The 17,602-nt window shown below is 38.1% G+C and overlaps 1 protein-coding gene across 6 annotated transcripts in view; it reads left to right on the forward strand.

Moving 5' to 3' along the window:
* Window positions 1-17,602, forward strand: part of SGK3 (serum/glucocorticoid regulated kinase family member 3) — a 112,398-nt gene that overhangs the window by 84,084 nt on the left and 10,712 nt on the right. For 5 of the 6 annotated variants that reach the window (XM_054708292.1, XM_054708290.1, XM_054708291.1 and 2 more), the window contains 8 exons: window positions 2,878-2,927; window positions 3,716-3,754; window positions 5,330-5,387; window positions 9,719-9,802; window positions 9,912-10,043; window positions 14,786-14,898; window positions 14,992-15,028; window positions 16,269-16,355. In XM_054708292.1, coding sequence (XP_054564267.1) covers window positions 2,878-2,927; window positions 3,716-3,754; window positions 5,330-5,387; window positions 9,719-9,802; window positions 9,912-10,043; window positions 14,786-14,898; window positions 14,992-15,028; window positions 16,269-16,355 — 600 coding nt within the window. The remainder of the gene's footprint in view (window positions 1-2,877; window positions 2,928-3,715; window positions 3,755-5,329; window positions 5,388-9,718; window positions 9,803-9,911; window positions 10,044-14,785; window positions 14,899-14,991; window positions 15,029-16,268; window positions 16,356-17,602) is intronic. The other variant, XM_054708293.1, reaches the window with a different exon arrangement.

Here is a 17,602-nt window from a genome sequence, read left to right on the forward strand (position 1 = left end):
TAAACATTCATCAATCAAATAGTATGTCTATACGTTGTACATTTAAAAAATATTTTTGAAGATGTATTTTAAGTTTTGACATACTGTTAGATGAAATCAGGGTATAACATTTTATATGCATATTCACACAGTGTAATTACAGCCAGTTTTGAAAAGTTATGCAAAGACTACAGTATATGAAATTACTGTTAAAATTTTACAAAATTATCTGTTGGTAAAGTTATGGATTTTTTTTTAAAAGAAGTCTTTTCCTAGTTCTTTCCATATTTTCCAACTATGAGTATATGTTATTAATTGAAAAAGATGAAACTGTTTAAAAATATTTTAAAGGACAAAAACCTATATAACCATGGTTTTCCATGTTTTACTTGCTAATCATGTTGAGAGTATGTAGATTTAGGTCAATTAGAGAATGTCTTACCTTGCTATAAGAGACAGCTGGCTTTGAAAGAACCAAACTGAGCCCTCAGTTGGTTGGGTGTTGTCCTGTGCACCGAAAGGTTGCTGGTTCGATTCCCTGTCAGGGCACATGCCTAGTTGGGGGCTGGGTCCCTGGTAGGGGCATGCAGGAGGCAGCTGGTCAGTGTTTTGCTCTCACATCAGTGTTTCTCTCTCCTTCTCTCTCTCTCTCTCTCTCTCTCTCTCTAAAAAAAAGAAAAGAATAAAAGAAAGAACCAACTGAAAGATTCCTGGCTCCTGGCTTCTATTCTGTCACTGTTAGCTTTAGATCTGAATTTTCTTTCTTTTTTCTTTTTTCATCTATAAAATCTGAAACTTAGACTAGGATATCTTGCAGTTTTAAAATACTGATAAAAAAAAAAAAAAGAATCTCTTTTTAAAAGGGAACAAGCTATACTTTTCTTGTACTTGTAATTACTTATTAATAGTTACAAGTTAGGACTTTTAAGTCGATAACTCTATGAAGTTAATAGCCAGATAATATCTTAGAAGGCATATGGCCCTACCCCTTATTTATAGAGAGAAAAACAGAGGTCAAGAGAAGTAAAGAAACATGTTCTTGATTAGTGTTCACTCTGTTAATAAATTATACCTCACCTTCAGTTTAGTGATTAGAAGTAATATTTAAAAATAGCTGGGACGGGGAGCTGAGGGATTAACGGGCGGGGGGAGGGGGGGAAAGAGAGAACTCATTTATTCAGACAACAGTGTGGTCATTGCAGAGAGGAGGGGGATAGGTGGAGGTGGAGGAGGGTGGAGGGGGATAAATGGTGTTGGTTAAAAAAAAAAAATAGTAGGTAGAGTTAAAAGTTACCTAATTATGTACTCCAGTAATTTTCATTATTATTTCAGAAATGTGCTCTACTGGAAAAACTATTGCCAAATAATAAAATCTTACTACGTGTTAATGTAATTCAGAGGACAAGTTGTTCATGTTATTATTTAATCCATGCTTATTGAATTCTCTTCCCTCATCTATACAAGGAAAATTTATTGAATGGAAACATGATCCAATTCTCTGCATATCATTAAAAGAATAAGTGTATTGAAATTACAGTTTAGTTTGGATTATGTTATCATATTCTATGGAACACTATAATATGTAAACATAGTCACAGTATTAAGTCAGATTATTATGCTCTACACCTTAAACTAAATTTATACATTGCTGTTTGCCAATTATATCTCAATAAAACTGGGGAGGGGAGATTACTCTATGTTATAATTATGCCACAATAAGGTAATTCTCATTTCATGAACCATTTTCTTTAGTTTTATGCTAGACTATTATGGTTCCTTATATTTTTGTGTTCTGGGGATTGACCCTTTTTTTTGGCAGCGGGGGGGATTGACCTTTATTACAGAAAGATTTTTCACATAAAGGTATTGTTGGGAAATTAATTTGATTTGTAACTAAAAACTGGTGCCAGTGTTGTTGTTTCATAAGAAACATATTATTATACATCAGAACTTTTGTCCTTTATTTTTAAAAATAGCTTATATTCTGGAGATTGTCCCTAAGTTTCAAATGAATTTAAGTGAAATGTATATGATATTTGTCTCTAATATGAAATTGCTTAGATAAAATTCATTGGTTATGATTAACTTAAAGAAGTTTTTAAAAGCTCATTGCCTATCTAGAGCTTATATGAAAAATCTTCTATAATAATAAAAGCGTAGTATGCTAATTAGACCGGACGTCCTCCTGGATGACCTTCTGGACGAAGCCGGGGCTGTGAGGGAAGCCCGGGTCCCGAGTGCCAGAGGGAAGCCGGTGCCAGCAGCCGGGGGAAGGAAGGCCTACTCTAGCATGAATTTCATGCATCGGGCCTCTAGTAGTTATATAAGGCTCTAATAAAAGTATCTATCTTTATTGGAAAATTTGAAAACCAAAAGCCATTTGTAATCAGGTGTGTTTTTTTTAAATCTTTATTGTTGATAGTATTATCCATGTCCCCCTTTGTTTTGTTTTCTTTTCCCCACTGACCCCCTCCACCCTGCACCCGCCCCTCCCAGGCCTTCACCAGACTCTTGTTTGTGTCCATGAGCCATGCATATATGCATATAAGTTCGCCGGATAATCTCCTCCCCCAACCAGCTCTTTAAATGTGAAAATGATCCCTCTTAAATTGTGGTTTCAGTGCCCACCTCTTCCACAGAGCTTTCCCCAGTTTACTTCATTCTTTTTCCACTTTGAGCTTGATTTCTGCCTTACCCTTTTCCTTATAACTGCTCTTGAAATATATCATAAAAATGATTATGAATGTTTCCAAATACGTCTGTATATTTAGGATTAGGGCTTTAGGTTTCTTTAACATGGCACTACATCAAATATCTGGTGCAGTTATGAAAACATTCATTGACCCTTGAAGCTCCATTATGAACTTTAATGTGTGTTTTTTCCCCCCACTTCAACAGCTACACTCTACCTCACAGAATATCAACCTGGGACCGTCTGGAAATCCTCAGTAGGTTTGATTTGTTTCAAACAATCCTTTAAATTTTAGGAGGATCTTTTTTTTATGTGAATGTTCAGATATAATTTGACCAGTTTAACTGGAAGGCTGTGAGATATAACCATAGCTACAGTGCATATAATACTGTCCTATGCTTGCCTAATTTATTGCTCTAGCTTTATGTTGCTTTAGTAGAGCTCTGAGGCATTTTTAACCCACAAATTATTGATCTGGTTCTATTTTACTTTTGTTACTTCCCTCTCTCTGTCTTTTTCTCACTCTCTCCTTCTGTGCGTGTGCGTGTGCGTGTGTAAAATCAGTAGACTGTATTTCCCAGGGGACCGTAAGTCCTGGGGGTACTTGGGAAGTGTTGGACAGAAGCATCTGTGCAGGCCTAATTGGTAGTCTCCTAGTACTCAGTGTCATTGGTGCAACCCTGGTTGCTAGCCAGCTTGTTCCAGAGTACTCATGACTCGTGTTAGTTTATTAAAGGCTGCGAAACATTCTTTATGCAGTTGCTCCCATATTTAATTGACCCTGGGAGGAACATTTTGAGGAACCTCAGGAGTGGTAAATATAGACGCTACCTTGAGCGTCAACTGTAGCAATTCATTGGAAGGGAATGCCCAGAACACCGAATACAAAGGATTCCGAAGCCACTTCTTGGCTCAGTGTGAGGAGTGCCCTGAACAGTTTAGTAATGTCTGCCTGGGTTAGAGAAGGACGGTTGCTATCCTTTCTTATAATTATTTTTACAGCCTTATTGGACTAATTCTAAAGTATTCTATCTTTTATCCCAGGATACTACGCTTTCCTCACCCTTTTGGTCCTCTTAAACAGTGAGTATAGACAGATAAGAGACATGGTCCAAGGATTGGGTCATGGGACACTTCAGCATTATAGGGAGGTCAGGGAGGAGCCAGGAAGGGACACTAAAGAAAGAGTAAGTGGTAAGAAAGGAGGAAAACAAGGAATGCAGTGTCACACAACCAGGTGAAGAAAGTTTCTCGCCGAGGGAGGGAGTCATTGACTCAGTTAATATTGCTAATAGGGCAAGTAAGATGAAGATTGAGAATCCACCACTGGCTTCAATCCGTCACTGGTGACTGTTACGAGCAGTGTGGTGGGTACAAAGACCCCGACAGGAAAGGGTTCAAGACAGAACTAGAGGAGAGGACAGCAGGTATAGACGATGAGTTTAAACCACTTACTTGAGGAGTTTTGCTGCAAAAGAAAGCACAGAAATAGGATGGTAACTAGAAGAGGAAGTTTGGTTTTGAGCATTTTACTGCCATCATAGCACTGAGTTGGTCAGGCAGCACAAAAACGGAAATTTGCTTTCAATTAGGGTTTATCACCAGCACTTAACAGTGGGGCCTCAGTTAGTGTGTTTAACGTGAGGGATTTGCATGTTTTTTCACTATTATATTTGTTTAAAAAATTATTTCAGTATCTCGGCATATCATTAAAGAACAAAATAACTAGTCCAAAGAGCACGTTCTTGAAGAAGAAAAACTTCTAAGCTTAGTTAAGTATTTATTTCCCTAACCTTCACCTGTTATTATTTAACTTAGACTTGGTGTTACTCTCGTGTTTGAATATACTATTTCTTTCAATGATGAATTGAAGGAAATTTAGACTCTTAACTAGAGTCATTCCCCTTTCCTTAGTACAACTTGGCAATTCAGACTGTGTTGAAGGAAACAGCTCTGCTGGCTGCTTATGCTCAACTTTCTGCTACCCTGTGCTTTTGCCTACATTCAGCCAATGCTTTTTTTACTGACAGGATAGTAGAAATAGGACAATATTAGTATTCCCTCTGGCTTCTCTACTCCTGGCTTTCCTACATTACCACTTTTGAGAATAAGCAGAGAGAGGTCTTTATCTGTAATGTATAATAAGTGGTAAGTATGCAAAGCACTGTGATGACTTTTTCTCCATCAGAAATTTTTCTTAGTGACTTTACTAGGTGTTTTGGCTATTAACTTCCTTTTCGGAAGAATGACCAAACTGGAGAGTCCTTGGAATGTATTACTAATTTATACAGTTATTTATTTTCTTCATTAACAACATTGGTGAGGTTTATAGTTAATAAAATTGGGTTAGACAGAAGCTACCTTGAGTTCAAAGCTATATGTATCATTTTCTTCTAATGAGGCTATTATTGAAGTTTCTTGTAAGCAGAACTTAACAAGGCATAATGTTATAAAATATCGAATCAGGAAATAGATATTATTACTTACTAGTGCCTAATTTGTATTAAAAATGAGTTACCACTGGCGTGAAAGTGAAGTCATCATGCTGAAGTGTTTTGTACCCAACATTTACTTATCAAAGAGTGTGCTGAGAAATGTTTAAAAGTTAACATTTGCCCAGTTTCTAGGAGGCTCATTCTTGTCGTTCATTTATTTCAGTGCTAAACCAACAGACTTTGATTTCTTAAAAGTTATTGGAAAAGGCAGCTTTGGCAAGGTAAGAGTGTGTTTATTTTCTCCTTCAGTAAATAAGTACTTAAGAAATGCAGGCTTTATACTTGCCAGGCCACAAAGCCTGTTGGTACGCAGGATATGGAGTTAGGATCCTTTCTGTACCTTCAAAGTACTGACAGAATAATTAGGGAGGTAAGGCACCTACTTAAATTCTAACATAAAACTCATTTGTTCAAAAAGTTTATGTTGAGCGGCTAACTATGTGCCACGCACTGTCCCGGGCCCTGTTTAGATAATACTGAGCAAAACTGACATGGCTACTGCATGTGTGATGCTTACAACCTAGTGTTGGGGGGAATAGTCAATTAAAAATATGCAATCAAATAGATAATTGTAAGTAGTAATGGGGCTGTGAAGGAACTGAAGAATAGAGCAAGTGACAGAAAACTGCAGGCAGTGGCGGGGGGGGGCGGGAAGGGTGGTGGGAAGGCGTCCCTACTTAGACGGGTGGGTCAGTAATTGCTACTCTGAAGAGCTGCTATTGAAGCTGAGGCAGAAGGACAAAAGTGAGCAGCTGTGTAAATAATAGTTGGGGGAGAAAGGTTCAGTGAAGACCCTGCTTCTCCTCAGAAGTGAGTGTCAGCTGAATCACTTCACTTGACAGTGTGGCCACCAGGGAAAGACAATCACTTAAGGCCAGAAGTGTCATAGATGGTGTATTCAGAATCACAAAATACATTTAAATGCATTTTTGCATTATACTTCAATCTGCAGTCAAAATAAATATGTATGTATTTAATTATAGTTTGCTATATTCATAGCTTTCTGTATCTCTGGCTTGTTTTCTGAGTTCCCTAGATACCAGAAAGTGTGACCATGCAGTTAAACCCATGTGTGTTCATTAATTCAGCAAATATATATTTTGACCACCTGCTACATGCTGGGCAATAGAAAGATAGAAATAGATCTGCTCTCAAAATGCTCACAGTTCCTTGAGATGTTAGAGATACTCTGTGATTAATAACAAAAAGCATTATCTTTCGGAAACTTCATGTTTAGAGTCTACCAGGTTTGGGTTCTTGCATACAATATGAGGTGTAGGGTCACAGGTTATTTTGTTCCCTGTGGATAGCTAATGTATCCCACATAATTTATTGCAAAGACTGTTCTCTCCCCATTGATCTGCAGGGTAGCCTTCATCACATCTCCAGTGTCCATATGTGCATGGATCTACTTGTAGATTTTACGTTTTATATTTGTTTCTAGATTGTGTATTGTGTTTCAGTCGTCTGTCTGTCCTTGCACCAATACCACATTGTCTTGACAAATGTAGCTTGATTTCTAACAGAACCAGTCCTCCCTCCTTATTCTTCTTCATGAGGCTGTTCTTAGCTGTTTGCATATCTATATAAATGTTAGAAATTAGCATGCCAGTTTCCACAAGATTCTGTTGGATTTTGATTGGGATTGCATTGAGTCTGTAGATCAATTGGGGAAGAATTGTCATCTTTATATTACTGAGTCTTCTAGTCCGTGACCATGGTATATCCTTTTGTTAATTTAGTTCATCTTTATTTTTTCTCAGGACTGTTTCATAGGTTCTGTAATGGGCTGGGTTGCATTCACTTTCAAGGACCTAATTACACATCTTTAATTAGATATTTATTGCTCTACATTGTGTTTTTTTGTGCTGATTGAAACTTGTTATTTATTGAAGTTGAATGTGTGCAATACCTATGACACATTGGTGCTACTCCTAACTATATATATGTATACATCCAACAGAAATGCATGCACATATGCACTAGGAAAGGCATGTGCCAGGATATTTATAACATCGTTATTCATCAACAATTTAAATGTCCGTCAACAAAAGAGTGGATTAAATTGCGTAATGCAGTAGTCTACATAGCAATAAAATATTTAAAAACTATACGACATGCCACAACTTGAATGGGTATTAGATAATTTAGAGTGAAAGAAATTAGGCAGAGACAACACTACATGATTTTAATTTAAAAACATTTTAAATGATAATATCAAATTACCTGTGTTATTACGAGTTGAGATAGTGGTTACCTTTGAGAAAGACAGGGATGAGTAGTTTCTGGAATGGGGCCAAAGCAGGGAATTCAGGCTACCCAAAATGTTTTACCTTTTGACCTGGATAGTGGTTACATAATGTGTTCATTTTGTAATAATTTACTGAACTATAATGATTTGTGAGTTATTTTACTTATATGTTGTTTAATAAAAATTAATAATCTTGCAAAATGATTAGAAACGAACAAAGAGCAGTAAAACAAAGAGAAACAGAATACACAAAAAGAAGGAAAAGCAGAAAAATACAAATTTACAATGTGTTTGAAAAACAGAAAAATATGTATGATAAGCTAAAATAAATAATGGCAATCTAACATTTATTCTTATCTTTTCTCCAGCGAGTGATCTTGGTTTCACTTTTTCATTTGCACATTTGTGTGTAGGTTTTTTGTTGTTGTTGTTTTTTTTTGTTAATTCTAACCTAAGGATATTTTTCTATTGATTTTCACAGTGTAAGGGAGGGGGGAGAGAGAGAGAGAGAGAGAGAGAGAGAGAGAGAGAGAGAGAGAGAGAGAGAGAGAGAGAGAGAAACACATCGATGTGAGAGAGACACATTGATTGGTTGCTTCCCTCACTTGCCCCAACCGGTGGGGCTGGGATCTAGCCTGCAACTGAGGTACTTGCCCTTGACCAGAATTGAACCTGGGATCCTTGAGTCCACAGGCTGGCGCTCTATCCACTGAGCAAAACTGGCTAGGCCTGCACATTTGTTTTGTTAACCATTTGTCTGTTCTTCAAATCTACCAGTACAATGGTGGAGAGGGGGGGGAATACCTACTTGAAGGAAATCAGTACTTTCTAATTGCCACATTAGTTGAATTACTATCTCAGAATGTACTTGAAGATGAACCAATGAAAATAGAGAAGGATAAGTCAGGCAGGTGTGAGGTGCTGAGAAAAGGAAAAGTGTAAGAAGGAAAGAATATTCAACAGAGTCAAATAGTGCAGAGAACAAAAGAATGGGGCATGAGAAGAATGCCACCAGGTGAGCACGGGCCATTTTCACCCTGAAGATGTTTTGACTACATCTTTTTGAATAACAATCATTTTTTTTTCAAATTAACAGACTTCATTTTTTAGAACAGTTTTAGATTTACAGAAAAACTGAGTAAAGAGAAAAATACAGAAAATTCGGAGAATTCCCAAACCACCCCCTAGTCTACACCCACAGGTTGCCCTGTTATCAACATCTTACATTAGTATGGTACATTTGTTCCAATTAATGAACCAATGCTGATGCATTATTATTAACTAAAGTTCATCATTTATTTAGATTTCCTTAGTTTTGATCTTTTTCTATTCCAGATCTCATCCACCATACCACATTACATTTAGTTGTGTGCTCCTTAAGTTCCTCTTAGCTGTGACAGTTTCTCGGGCTTTCCTTGGTTTTGAGGACTGATGGGTTTGAGGAGCTCTAGTTAGGTATATTGAAGAGGTCCTTCTGTTGGGATGTGTCGGATATGTTTCTCATGCTTAGACTGGGTTATAAGGTTGGATGAGGAAGACCACAGATGTATGAGAAGGGAAGGAAGGCCCAGCAGTGTCACTGTTGTGCCAGATCATCTTAGAAAGCTTGGGAATGTATCATCGAATAGTTACACAACTTGTGGGTCATCTTGAATTCCTTAAAATTACTTGCAAAATCTTGAGTATATGTCTACCTGTGTTCTGAGGCCAAACCCTCTTACGTTTCTTCAGGTCCTTGAAAGTGCATGCAACCCAACTCAGCTATCCACGGTGCCTCTTCCTCTCAACTCTTCTGAATTTGAAGACTCTAAGAGAAACCTAAAAGTTAAAGCAAAAAGTTATTTTGATCATTTAGAAACCCTTTTCTTCTCCTTTTTTTCTATGTAGCCATGAAGCTTATAGCCTCAGTATTTTCTAAGGACACTCTTCGACTTATGGTTGGCGCGCGCGCGCACACACACACACACACACACACACACACACACACACACACACACAGGCATAAAGATCTCCAACAGTATAGATTCTGGTACTTAAATTTAGTAAGAATCTCAAACATTAGCACACAAAGAAATGGTGCCTGGCTATTCAAATGATCAACATCCTTCTTTTGTTTTATTAAAATGCTTAAGGAAAAGTGGATTTATAGAAATAAATTTAGTATTTTTCAAAACAACCTTATATTATCTAGGTCTTTTGTAGATTTTTAATACAATTTAAGTATTGATTTATTTACAAGTGAGTTATTGCTGTTAAAGTATTTGCATTTCTAATAGTATGCACAATCTTTAATTAAAACAGGTTCTTCTTGCAAAACGGAAACTGGATGGAAAATTTTATGCTGTCAAAGTTTTACAGAAAAAAATTGTTCTCAACAGAAGAGAGGTGAAATAAAAGAGCTTTGTTTCTCCTAAGCCCCTCTTTTCAGTTAATAAAACTGTTTTATTGTGTATAATACAAGTTGATCCTTTACCTTTTTTTTTTTTTTTAACAGCAAAAACATATTATGGCTGAACGTAATGTGCTCTTGAAAAATGTGAAGCATCCATTTTTGGTTGGATTACATTATTCCTTCCAAACAACTGAAAAGCTTTATTTTGTTCTGGATTTTGTTAATGGAGGGGAGGTGAGTTTTAGAATTAGTTTTATAATATTGATACTGTTTAGAAAAAATAAAATAAAGTCAAAGTTTTTCTTTCCTTATACATTTTTGGAAGGTTAGTCCAGCATCAACTGCTATTTGTCGAGTAGCAACAATATTTAATGTGCTAGCTAATAAGCATGACACAAGCTCAAAGCTCTTTTTAAATCAGCTTTAGGTGGGGAGGTTCATAAAAGAAACTTAACATGAAGTTACAGTCTTCATGGATAATTTTGGCACTACTATATAGCAAGAATAATAAACTGAAACATTAGAATAAAACATGGCTTATAATTTAGATAATTATTGCTTTAATACTTGTATACTACTATATCCTATCATTTTCTTTTTTTATTGAATTTATTGAGGTGACATTGTTCACAAAGTCATACAGGTTTCAAGTGTACAACTCAGCAGACCATCATCTGCACATTGCATTACATGCCCATTGCCCAATGCAGTCTCTTTCCATCCCCATTTACCCCCACTTTGCCCACCTCCACCTCCCCACAGCCCCCTTTGTCCCTGGCTGTCACCACACTGTTGTCTTTGTCTATGTGTTTTATATATGTGTGTTTTTGTTTTTCTTTGCTTAATCTCTTCACCTTCTTTCATCCAGCTCCCAAAACCCGCTCTCCGCGGACAGCCGTCAGTCTGTCCCATGTAACCATCCATGCCTTTGAGTCTATTTTGTTTGTCAGTTTATTTTGTTCGTTGGATTCCACATATAAGTCAAATAATATTAGCCTGTCATGTTCTAAAGTGTTCAAACTGTTAATCAGATGAGATGAACCTCTAATAAAGGGTTCTGTGGTGAAGTCAGTTTCATGTTATGTCCCATTGGTGATTAACAGTATGTTTTTTTGGGATTCGCAGTGTGTTTCAGCATGTTAAAGACTTTGAGCAGTTTGCCTTAAAGCCAGGATGTCTTTTTGTTGTTGTTGTTAATCCTCACCCGAGGATATTTTTCCATTGATTTCTGGAGAGAGTGGAAGGGAGGAGGAGAGATGGAGGAATATCGATGTGAGAGAGATATCAATTGGTTGCCTTGTGAACACGCCCTAATCGGAATTGAACATGAGACCAATAAGTCTGCGGGCCGACACACTAACCTCTGAGCCAAACCGGCTAGGGCTAGCCAGGATTCTTTAAAAATACTTTTTTACTACATAGTCCCCATGTTTGTTTGAACCAAATCTGTCAATAATATTTCCCAAAACTCTGGATCAAAGGGTTATTGAAATACATTTTGGGAAATGCTGCTGTTATTATAATAGTTACAGTAATAGCTAACATGTATTGAGTATACTTATAGGCCCAGCACTCTGATTCTTTGTATGTATTATTTTATCTTCAACAACAATTTTATTATATAAAACAAAGAAACTGAGCACAGAGAAGCTGGCTAACTTGCTCAAGTTATATGGTTAGTAAGTATTGGAGCCAGGAATTGAACTCAGGCCGTCTGATTCCAGCTGACCACCCCCTATTTCTCTGCTTCTCAATTCTCATGTCATTCTGATTTATTTGATCTCTGACCTGTGAATATCTCTAAAAATTATTTTAACTGGCAGGTATTTTCATACCTTTACAAAGGGATCTTCCATCCCCTCATCTCAGAGCAGAGAGAGAGAGAAAGAATATTTTAGCCTTACTATATAATACATATAACTGTAGAATAAAGGAACAAGAAAGAAGACCAATTTCTATTCTACAAACTGATAGGTGTTCAACCACAGCTAGATCATTTGAGGGTAAGATCATAAAAAGAATCATTATTCAACCCCCTGCATCCATGACAAAAATGCCTTGTAACTTCTCAGTGTAGAGGAAAATTATGAATACCCCAGGCACCCTGATTCAGAGATAAAGGTGGCTCCACATTGTTCCCACCTAAAAAGTTGTCGTTTTAGTGTGTGTGTGTGTGTGTGTGTGCACGCGCACGCTAACATATAATGAGAGTTTATTGAGGGCCTGGTACTTGGTAATTATTTTACATCATTATTTCAATTAATCATCACAACCCTTTTTTTCAATTGATTTTTTGAGAGAGAACGAAACATCGATTTTTTGTTTGTTTGTTTGTTTCACTTATTGATGCATTCATTGGTTGATTCTTGTATGTGCCTTAACCAGGGATCAAACCCACAGCCTTGGCATATGGGAACAATGCTATCACCAACTGAGATACCCGGTCAGGGCTTATCACAACTCTTTGAGATAAACACTCTTATACCCAGATTATAGATAAGGAAATTAAGGCTCAGGGGAGCTAAGTAACTTTCTCAATGTCACAATGTTCTAGTAAGTGTCAGACCCTGGATTTAACATAGACATAGGTACCATTATGTGTCTTTGAAATGTCATGCCAGGCCTCTAATCGCAGATGAGATCCTACTGCAGGTTTCCTGCTTTGTCTGTGGTTTCTTCATGCTGCTTTAAGACTTTGCTTCTAAGTTCCTTTTACACAATGACTGCTCATAAATTTAGTGGCACAGGAGGAAAGAGGTGGGCTTGTCTTCTGAAAGGTACCCTTGGCTGAGATAAGCAAGAGGGGGGAGAGAATGAAACAGAATGTTGGAGTGGATGGAGGAGGAGTTGAGTGGGGCAACAGGTAGAAGAGGAATAAAGACATGAAGAGCCTTAGCTAGTTTGGGTCAGTGGATAGAGCATCGGCCTGCGGACCGAAGGGTCCCCGGGCTCGATTCTGGTCAAGGACACGTACCTCGATTATAGGCTCGGGCCCTGATCGGGGCTTGTGCAGGAGGCAACCAATTGATGTGTATTTCTCTCTCACTTTCCCTCTCTCTTCCATTCTCCCTAAAGATCAATGGAAAAATAGCCTTGGGTGAGGATAAAAAAAAAAAAAAAAAAAAAAGACAAGGAGAAAAGATAGAGATAGAAGGAGTGTAATTTCATTATGTGTATCCTATTGTTATTATTATTTCCCCCTAATAGTCATACTGACATTTTAACTTTGACATGTGATATTTATCATTGTATACTACTTCAGATCTGATTTGGAGCCAGGTAGAATATAAACAAATGTGTTTTATTGGCGCTGGGCATATAAATGAGCCTTTCAAAGCCTCAACTTTCTCATTAATTTCCTACCTCAAAATAGTTGGATGGATTAAATAATACAAGCATACAAAGTCCTTAGCATAGTGCCTTTGATTTAGTGGGTGGTCAGTGTTAGCTGTTATTAGTGGATGGTCGGATTTTCATTTGGGGTAATTTTCATTAGCATGATATTGGAGAGATGTAATCAGGATATTATTAAATATAATATTACAGTGGTGTGTGCTACAGCTAATAAAAACAGCGGCGGGGATAAAAAGGAGGAAGTAGTTCAGAAATAACTAAAAGAGAAGAGAAGAATTTATTCTGGTTTGGATGCAGTGGCTACGGGTAAAGGAGCAGCACAGGCGAATCCCAGTTCAGCCCCCGTTTATCTATTCTGTCAGTTTCTGGCACTGACCTTCACCCTCACCTTTCAGAAGAGTTTTAAGAAAAAATTTTTGGACAATCTTTGAAAATCAGAGAAGCACACCAAAAGGGAAGAATCAGAATTTGAACCCAAATCTGATCAGCTGTGAAACCTGACTCTTTCAGCTGTATCTTGTTGCCTCCCATGGCGTAGAGGGCAGGGTAGAAAGCGATGTCATTAAAGGAGAGATACCGCAGGAGCAGTAAGTCTGTAAGAGAAGACAAGTTGAATTTATTGGCTTATGAAATATTCAAAAAAAGAGCAGCATGTCTTTGCAGTTCAAGCTCCAAGCAGAGGTCTGGGCTAGAGACGTCCACGTGAAAGACATCAACATAGAGGTGGTGGTTAGCCATTCGATTGGATTTGGTTACCGGGATGGTATGCATACAAAGAATAACAGTGGAGAAACCCAGGACAGAGAAACCTTGTTAATCCCTGCAGTGTAAGGAGCCAGAAAGGAGAGGAAAGAGAACTCACCAAGAGGTAGAAGATCTAGGGAGAGATAATTATCTCTCAGATCATTGTCTTAGAAGCCAAGAAACGTAGAGTAAGTTGAGCAAACTTCACCCAGGCAGGTAACCTAATGAGTAAAGGATAGACAGGTTGTAAGAAATAAATTCAGAATTAGGAAATATAAGAAATGAACTGGAGAGTGCAGCTACTGCTTAGCTCTAGCCATTTGCTGTCACATTGGAATTTAGGCTCTATGATGCAGAGCTTCCCCCCACTTTTTTTCCCTAAAAACAATTTTTACCAAAAACTTTTTCTAGTTTTTATGTGTTAACTATTTAATTTAGATTTTTCTAAAAACAGTATTTGGCTCAAACTAATTATATCTGTGGGTTATATTTGGTCTGCTAACCACTAGTTCCCAATCTCTGAATAGTGTTTGATGTTCTTCCAAAGGAAAAAACCGTCAAAATAGGTCCAGTAAGATACTGTAAGTATATGGCAATGTCAAGATCATCGGTCTGCACTGGTGGTCTTTTCCAGAGTGGTTGCCTGGAGTGGTGAGGACAGTGCCACATTGAGGACTGAAGAGTAAATGTGAGATGAGTAAGTTAGCAAGGGTAAATGGGAGATGTGTGGTTGAAGAGAGACTGTGATTGCTAAGTTGGGGACACAGACAAGGGAGAGTCACAGTTCTGTGCTTTGGTGCAAAGTAACACCAACAAGCCCTATTTTTATATTTATAGAACATATTTGTTTCACTCTGTGAATGATCTTAATTTTACAGCTGTTTTTTCACTTACAAAGAGAACGGTCCTTTCCTGAACACAGAGCAAGGTTTTATGCTGCTGAAATCGCCAGCGCATTGGGTTACTTGCACTCCATCAAAATAGTGTACAGGTAAGTTTTTTTAAATATTACTTGTAAAAAATGTCTTCTTATTTTATTTCAGCTAATATTCACGTTTGCTTTTCTTTCCTTTTAATTTGGTAGAGACTTGAAACCGGAAAATATTCTTTTAGATTCTGTAGTAAGTATTGTCTTCTAAAAATCTGCTATTCCTCAGTTTTTGTTGTGGTTATGCTTAGTGGGAAAAAGCCAGCCTCAAAGTTTTGACACTGCTTGATTCCATTTTATATAACACTAGAGGCCCGGTGCATGAAATTCGTGCATGGGGGGTTGTGTCCCTCAGCCCAGCCTGCACCCTCTCCAATCTGGGACCCCTCGAGGGATGTCCAACTGCCCGTTTAGGCCCGATTCTGGTAGGATCGGGCCTAAACGGGCAGTCGGACATCCCTCTCACAATCCAGGACTGCTGGCTCCCAACTGCTTGCCTGCCTGCCTTCCTGATTGCCCCTAACCACACTGCCTGCCAGCCTTATCACCCCCTAACCACTCCCCTGCCAGCCTGATTGATGCCTAACTGCTCCCCTGCCAGCCTGATTGCCCCTAACTGCCCTCCCCTGCAGGCCTGGTCACCCCTAACTGCCCTCCCCTGCAGGCCTGGTCCCCCCCAACTGTTCTCCTCTGCAGGCCTTGGTCCCCCCCAACTGCCCTTCCCTGAGGCCCGGTCACCCCAAACTTCCCTCCTCTGCCGGCCTGGTCACCCCTAACTGCCCTCCCCTGCAGGTTTGATCGCCCCCAACTGCCCTCCCTTGCAGGCCTGGTCCCTCCCAACTGCCCTCCCCTGCTGGCCATCTTGTGGCGGCCATCTTGTGTCCACATAGGGGCAGCCATCTTGTGTGTTGGAGTGATGGTCAATTTGCATATTACTCTTTTATTAGATAAGATGTTTGCAATGACAAAACTATAGAGATGGAGATCAGATTAGTGGTTACAAGGGCACAGGGATCAAGGAAATAGTGGAGTGCAAACATAAAGGGATAGCACCAGGGATTCCTTTGTTCCTTTGAGATTGATGGATACTTGATTGTGGTGGTGGATACACGAATCTGTACATCTCTGTTACACAGAACTACACATACTTACACGTACACAAATGCATGCATTACAAAATAGTGAAAACTGAATAGGGTTGGCAGTCTGGTTAACAATGTTATATCAATGTCAGTTTCCCAGTTTTGATATTGTACTACAGTTATATGAGGTGCCAGCATTGGGGGGAGCTGGGTAAGGGGTACATGGAACTCGGTGTATTATTTTTTCAGTTTGCCTGTGGGTCTATCATTATTTCAAAATAAAATGGTTTTTTTGAAATTGTCAGTTTATGTTCATGCATTGTTTTATCTTATTGCCCCTCTATTTCTCAGGGACATGTTGTCTTAACAGATTTTGGGCTTTGTAAAGAAGGAATTGCTATTTCTGATACCACAACAACATTTTGTGGAACACCAGAGGTAAGAAGTATGTCTCATTTGTCGTTCACATAATCATGTATAAAATGAAGAAATGAATCACAAATTGCATATACAAAATTTGACATCAGAAAACTATAATAAAACCTATCATTTTAGCTTCTACCAATTGGAGATATCTGATAATCATTCCTTCTGAATAAAGTTTATTGATAATTTTTATTTTTAACTGTGATAGTGGGATACCACCACCAGATAACCCACCAAAGATGTAAATTACGCTTATTTTTATTGTTAACCTTAGACTTCCCCTTTATTTATTTATTTTTTGTTAATCCTCACCCGAGGATATTTTCCACTGATTTTTAGGGAGAGTGGAAGAGAGAAGGGAAAGACAGAGAGAAACATCGATGTGAGAGAAACACATTGATTGGTTGCCTCCTCCATGTGCCCAGACCAGGGCCCGGGCCTTGAAGGAACCTGCAACCAAGGTATGTGCCCTTGACTGGAATTGAGCCTGGAACCTTTTGGTCCACAGGCTGACACTCAATCCAGAGTCAAACCGGTTAGGGCTATCTTAGACTTCTTTAAGCATTTGATTTTACTTCTAATGCTTCAAAATAAAATCACAAATCAGTGATGAAAATATCCTAAAGTTGTGATAATGTTTGCACAACTCTAAATATATTAAAAACCATTGAATTGTACACTTTAAATGGGGGAATTGCATGGTTTGTGAATATCTTAATAAAGCTCTTCTAAAAATAAGCTGAAGCAAATATGGCAAGAGATTGGCATTGCCTATATTTAGGTGGCAGCTTTATTGGTTTCTATTATATTTTACTATTTTTATGTATGGTTAAAATATTTTATAATAAAATTAAGTATTTATTTAACAGAAGAAAATAAGACAGAGGATGTGGGGGGAAATTCACAAATCAGAATTTATTAACCCAAACATCCCATTCTCTAAGCAGAAATGTATCTTTCTATTCGAGATAATAGTCCTTACAATTTATGTTAAAGCCTTCTTATTCTCTCTCTCTCTCTCTCTCTCTTCTCTCTCTCTCTCTCTCTCTCTCTCTCTCTCTTTCTCACACACACACACACACACACACACACACACACACACACACATTTTAATGTATTTATAGTGATCTTAGGTGCCAGGTAGTATTTCATCATTATTGCCGAATAATAGCAGATATTGTTGAAAATGTGTGATAGACTGTCTCACATGACACTTGTAATCAAGATCAGAAATGTAATTAAAGTAGCTGTTAGCAACA

The sequence above is a fragment of the Eptesicus fuscus genome, chromosome 19 (assembly GCF_027574615.1).
Source record: "Eptesicus fuscus isolate TK198812 chromosome 19, DD_ASM_mEF_20220401, whole genome shotgun sequence".
Classification (NCBI taxonomy): Eukaryota; Metazoa; Chordata; class Mammalia; order Chiroptera; family Vespertilionidae; genus Eptesicus; species Eptesicus fuscus.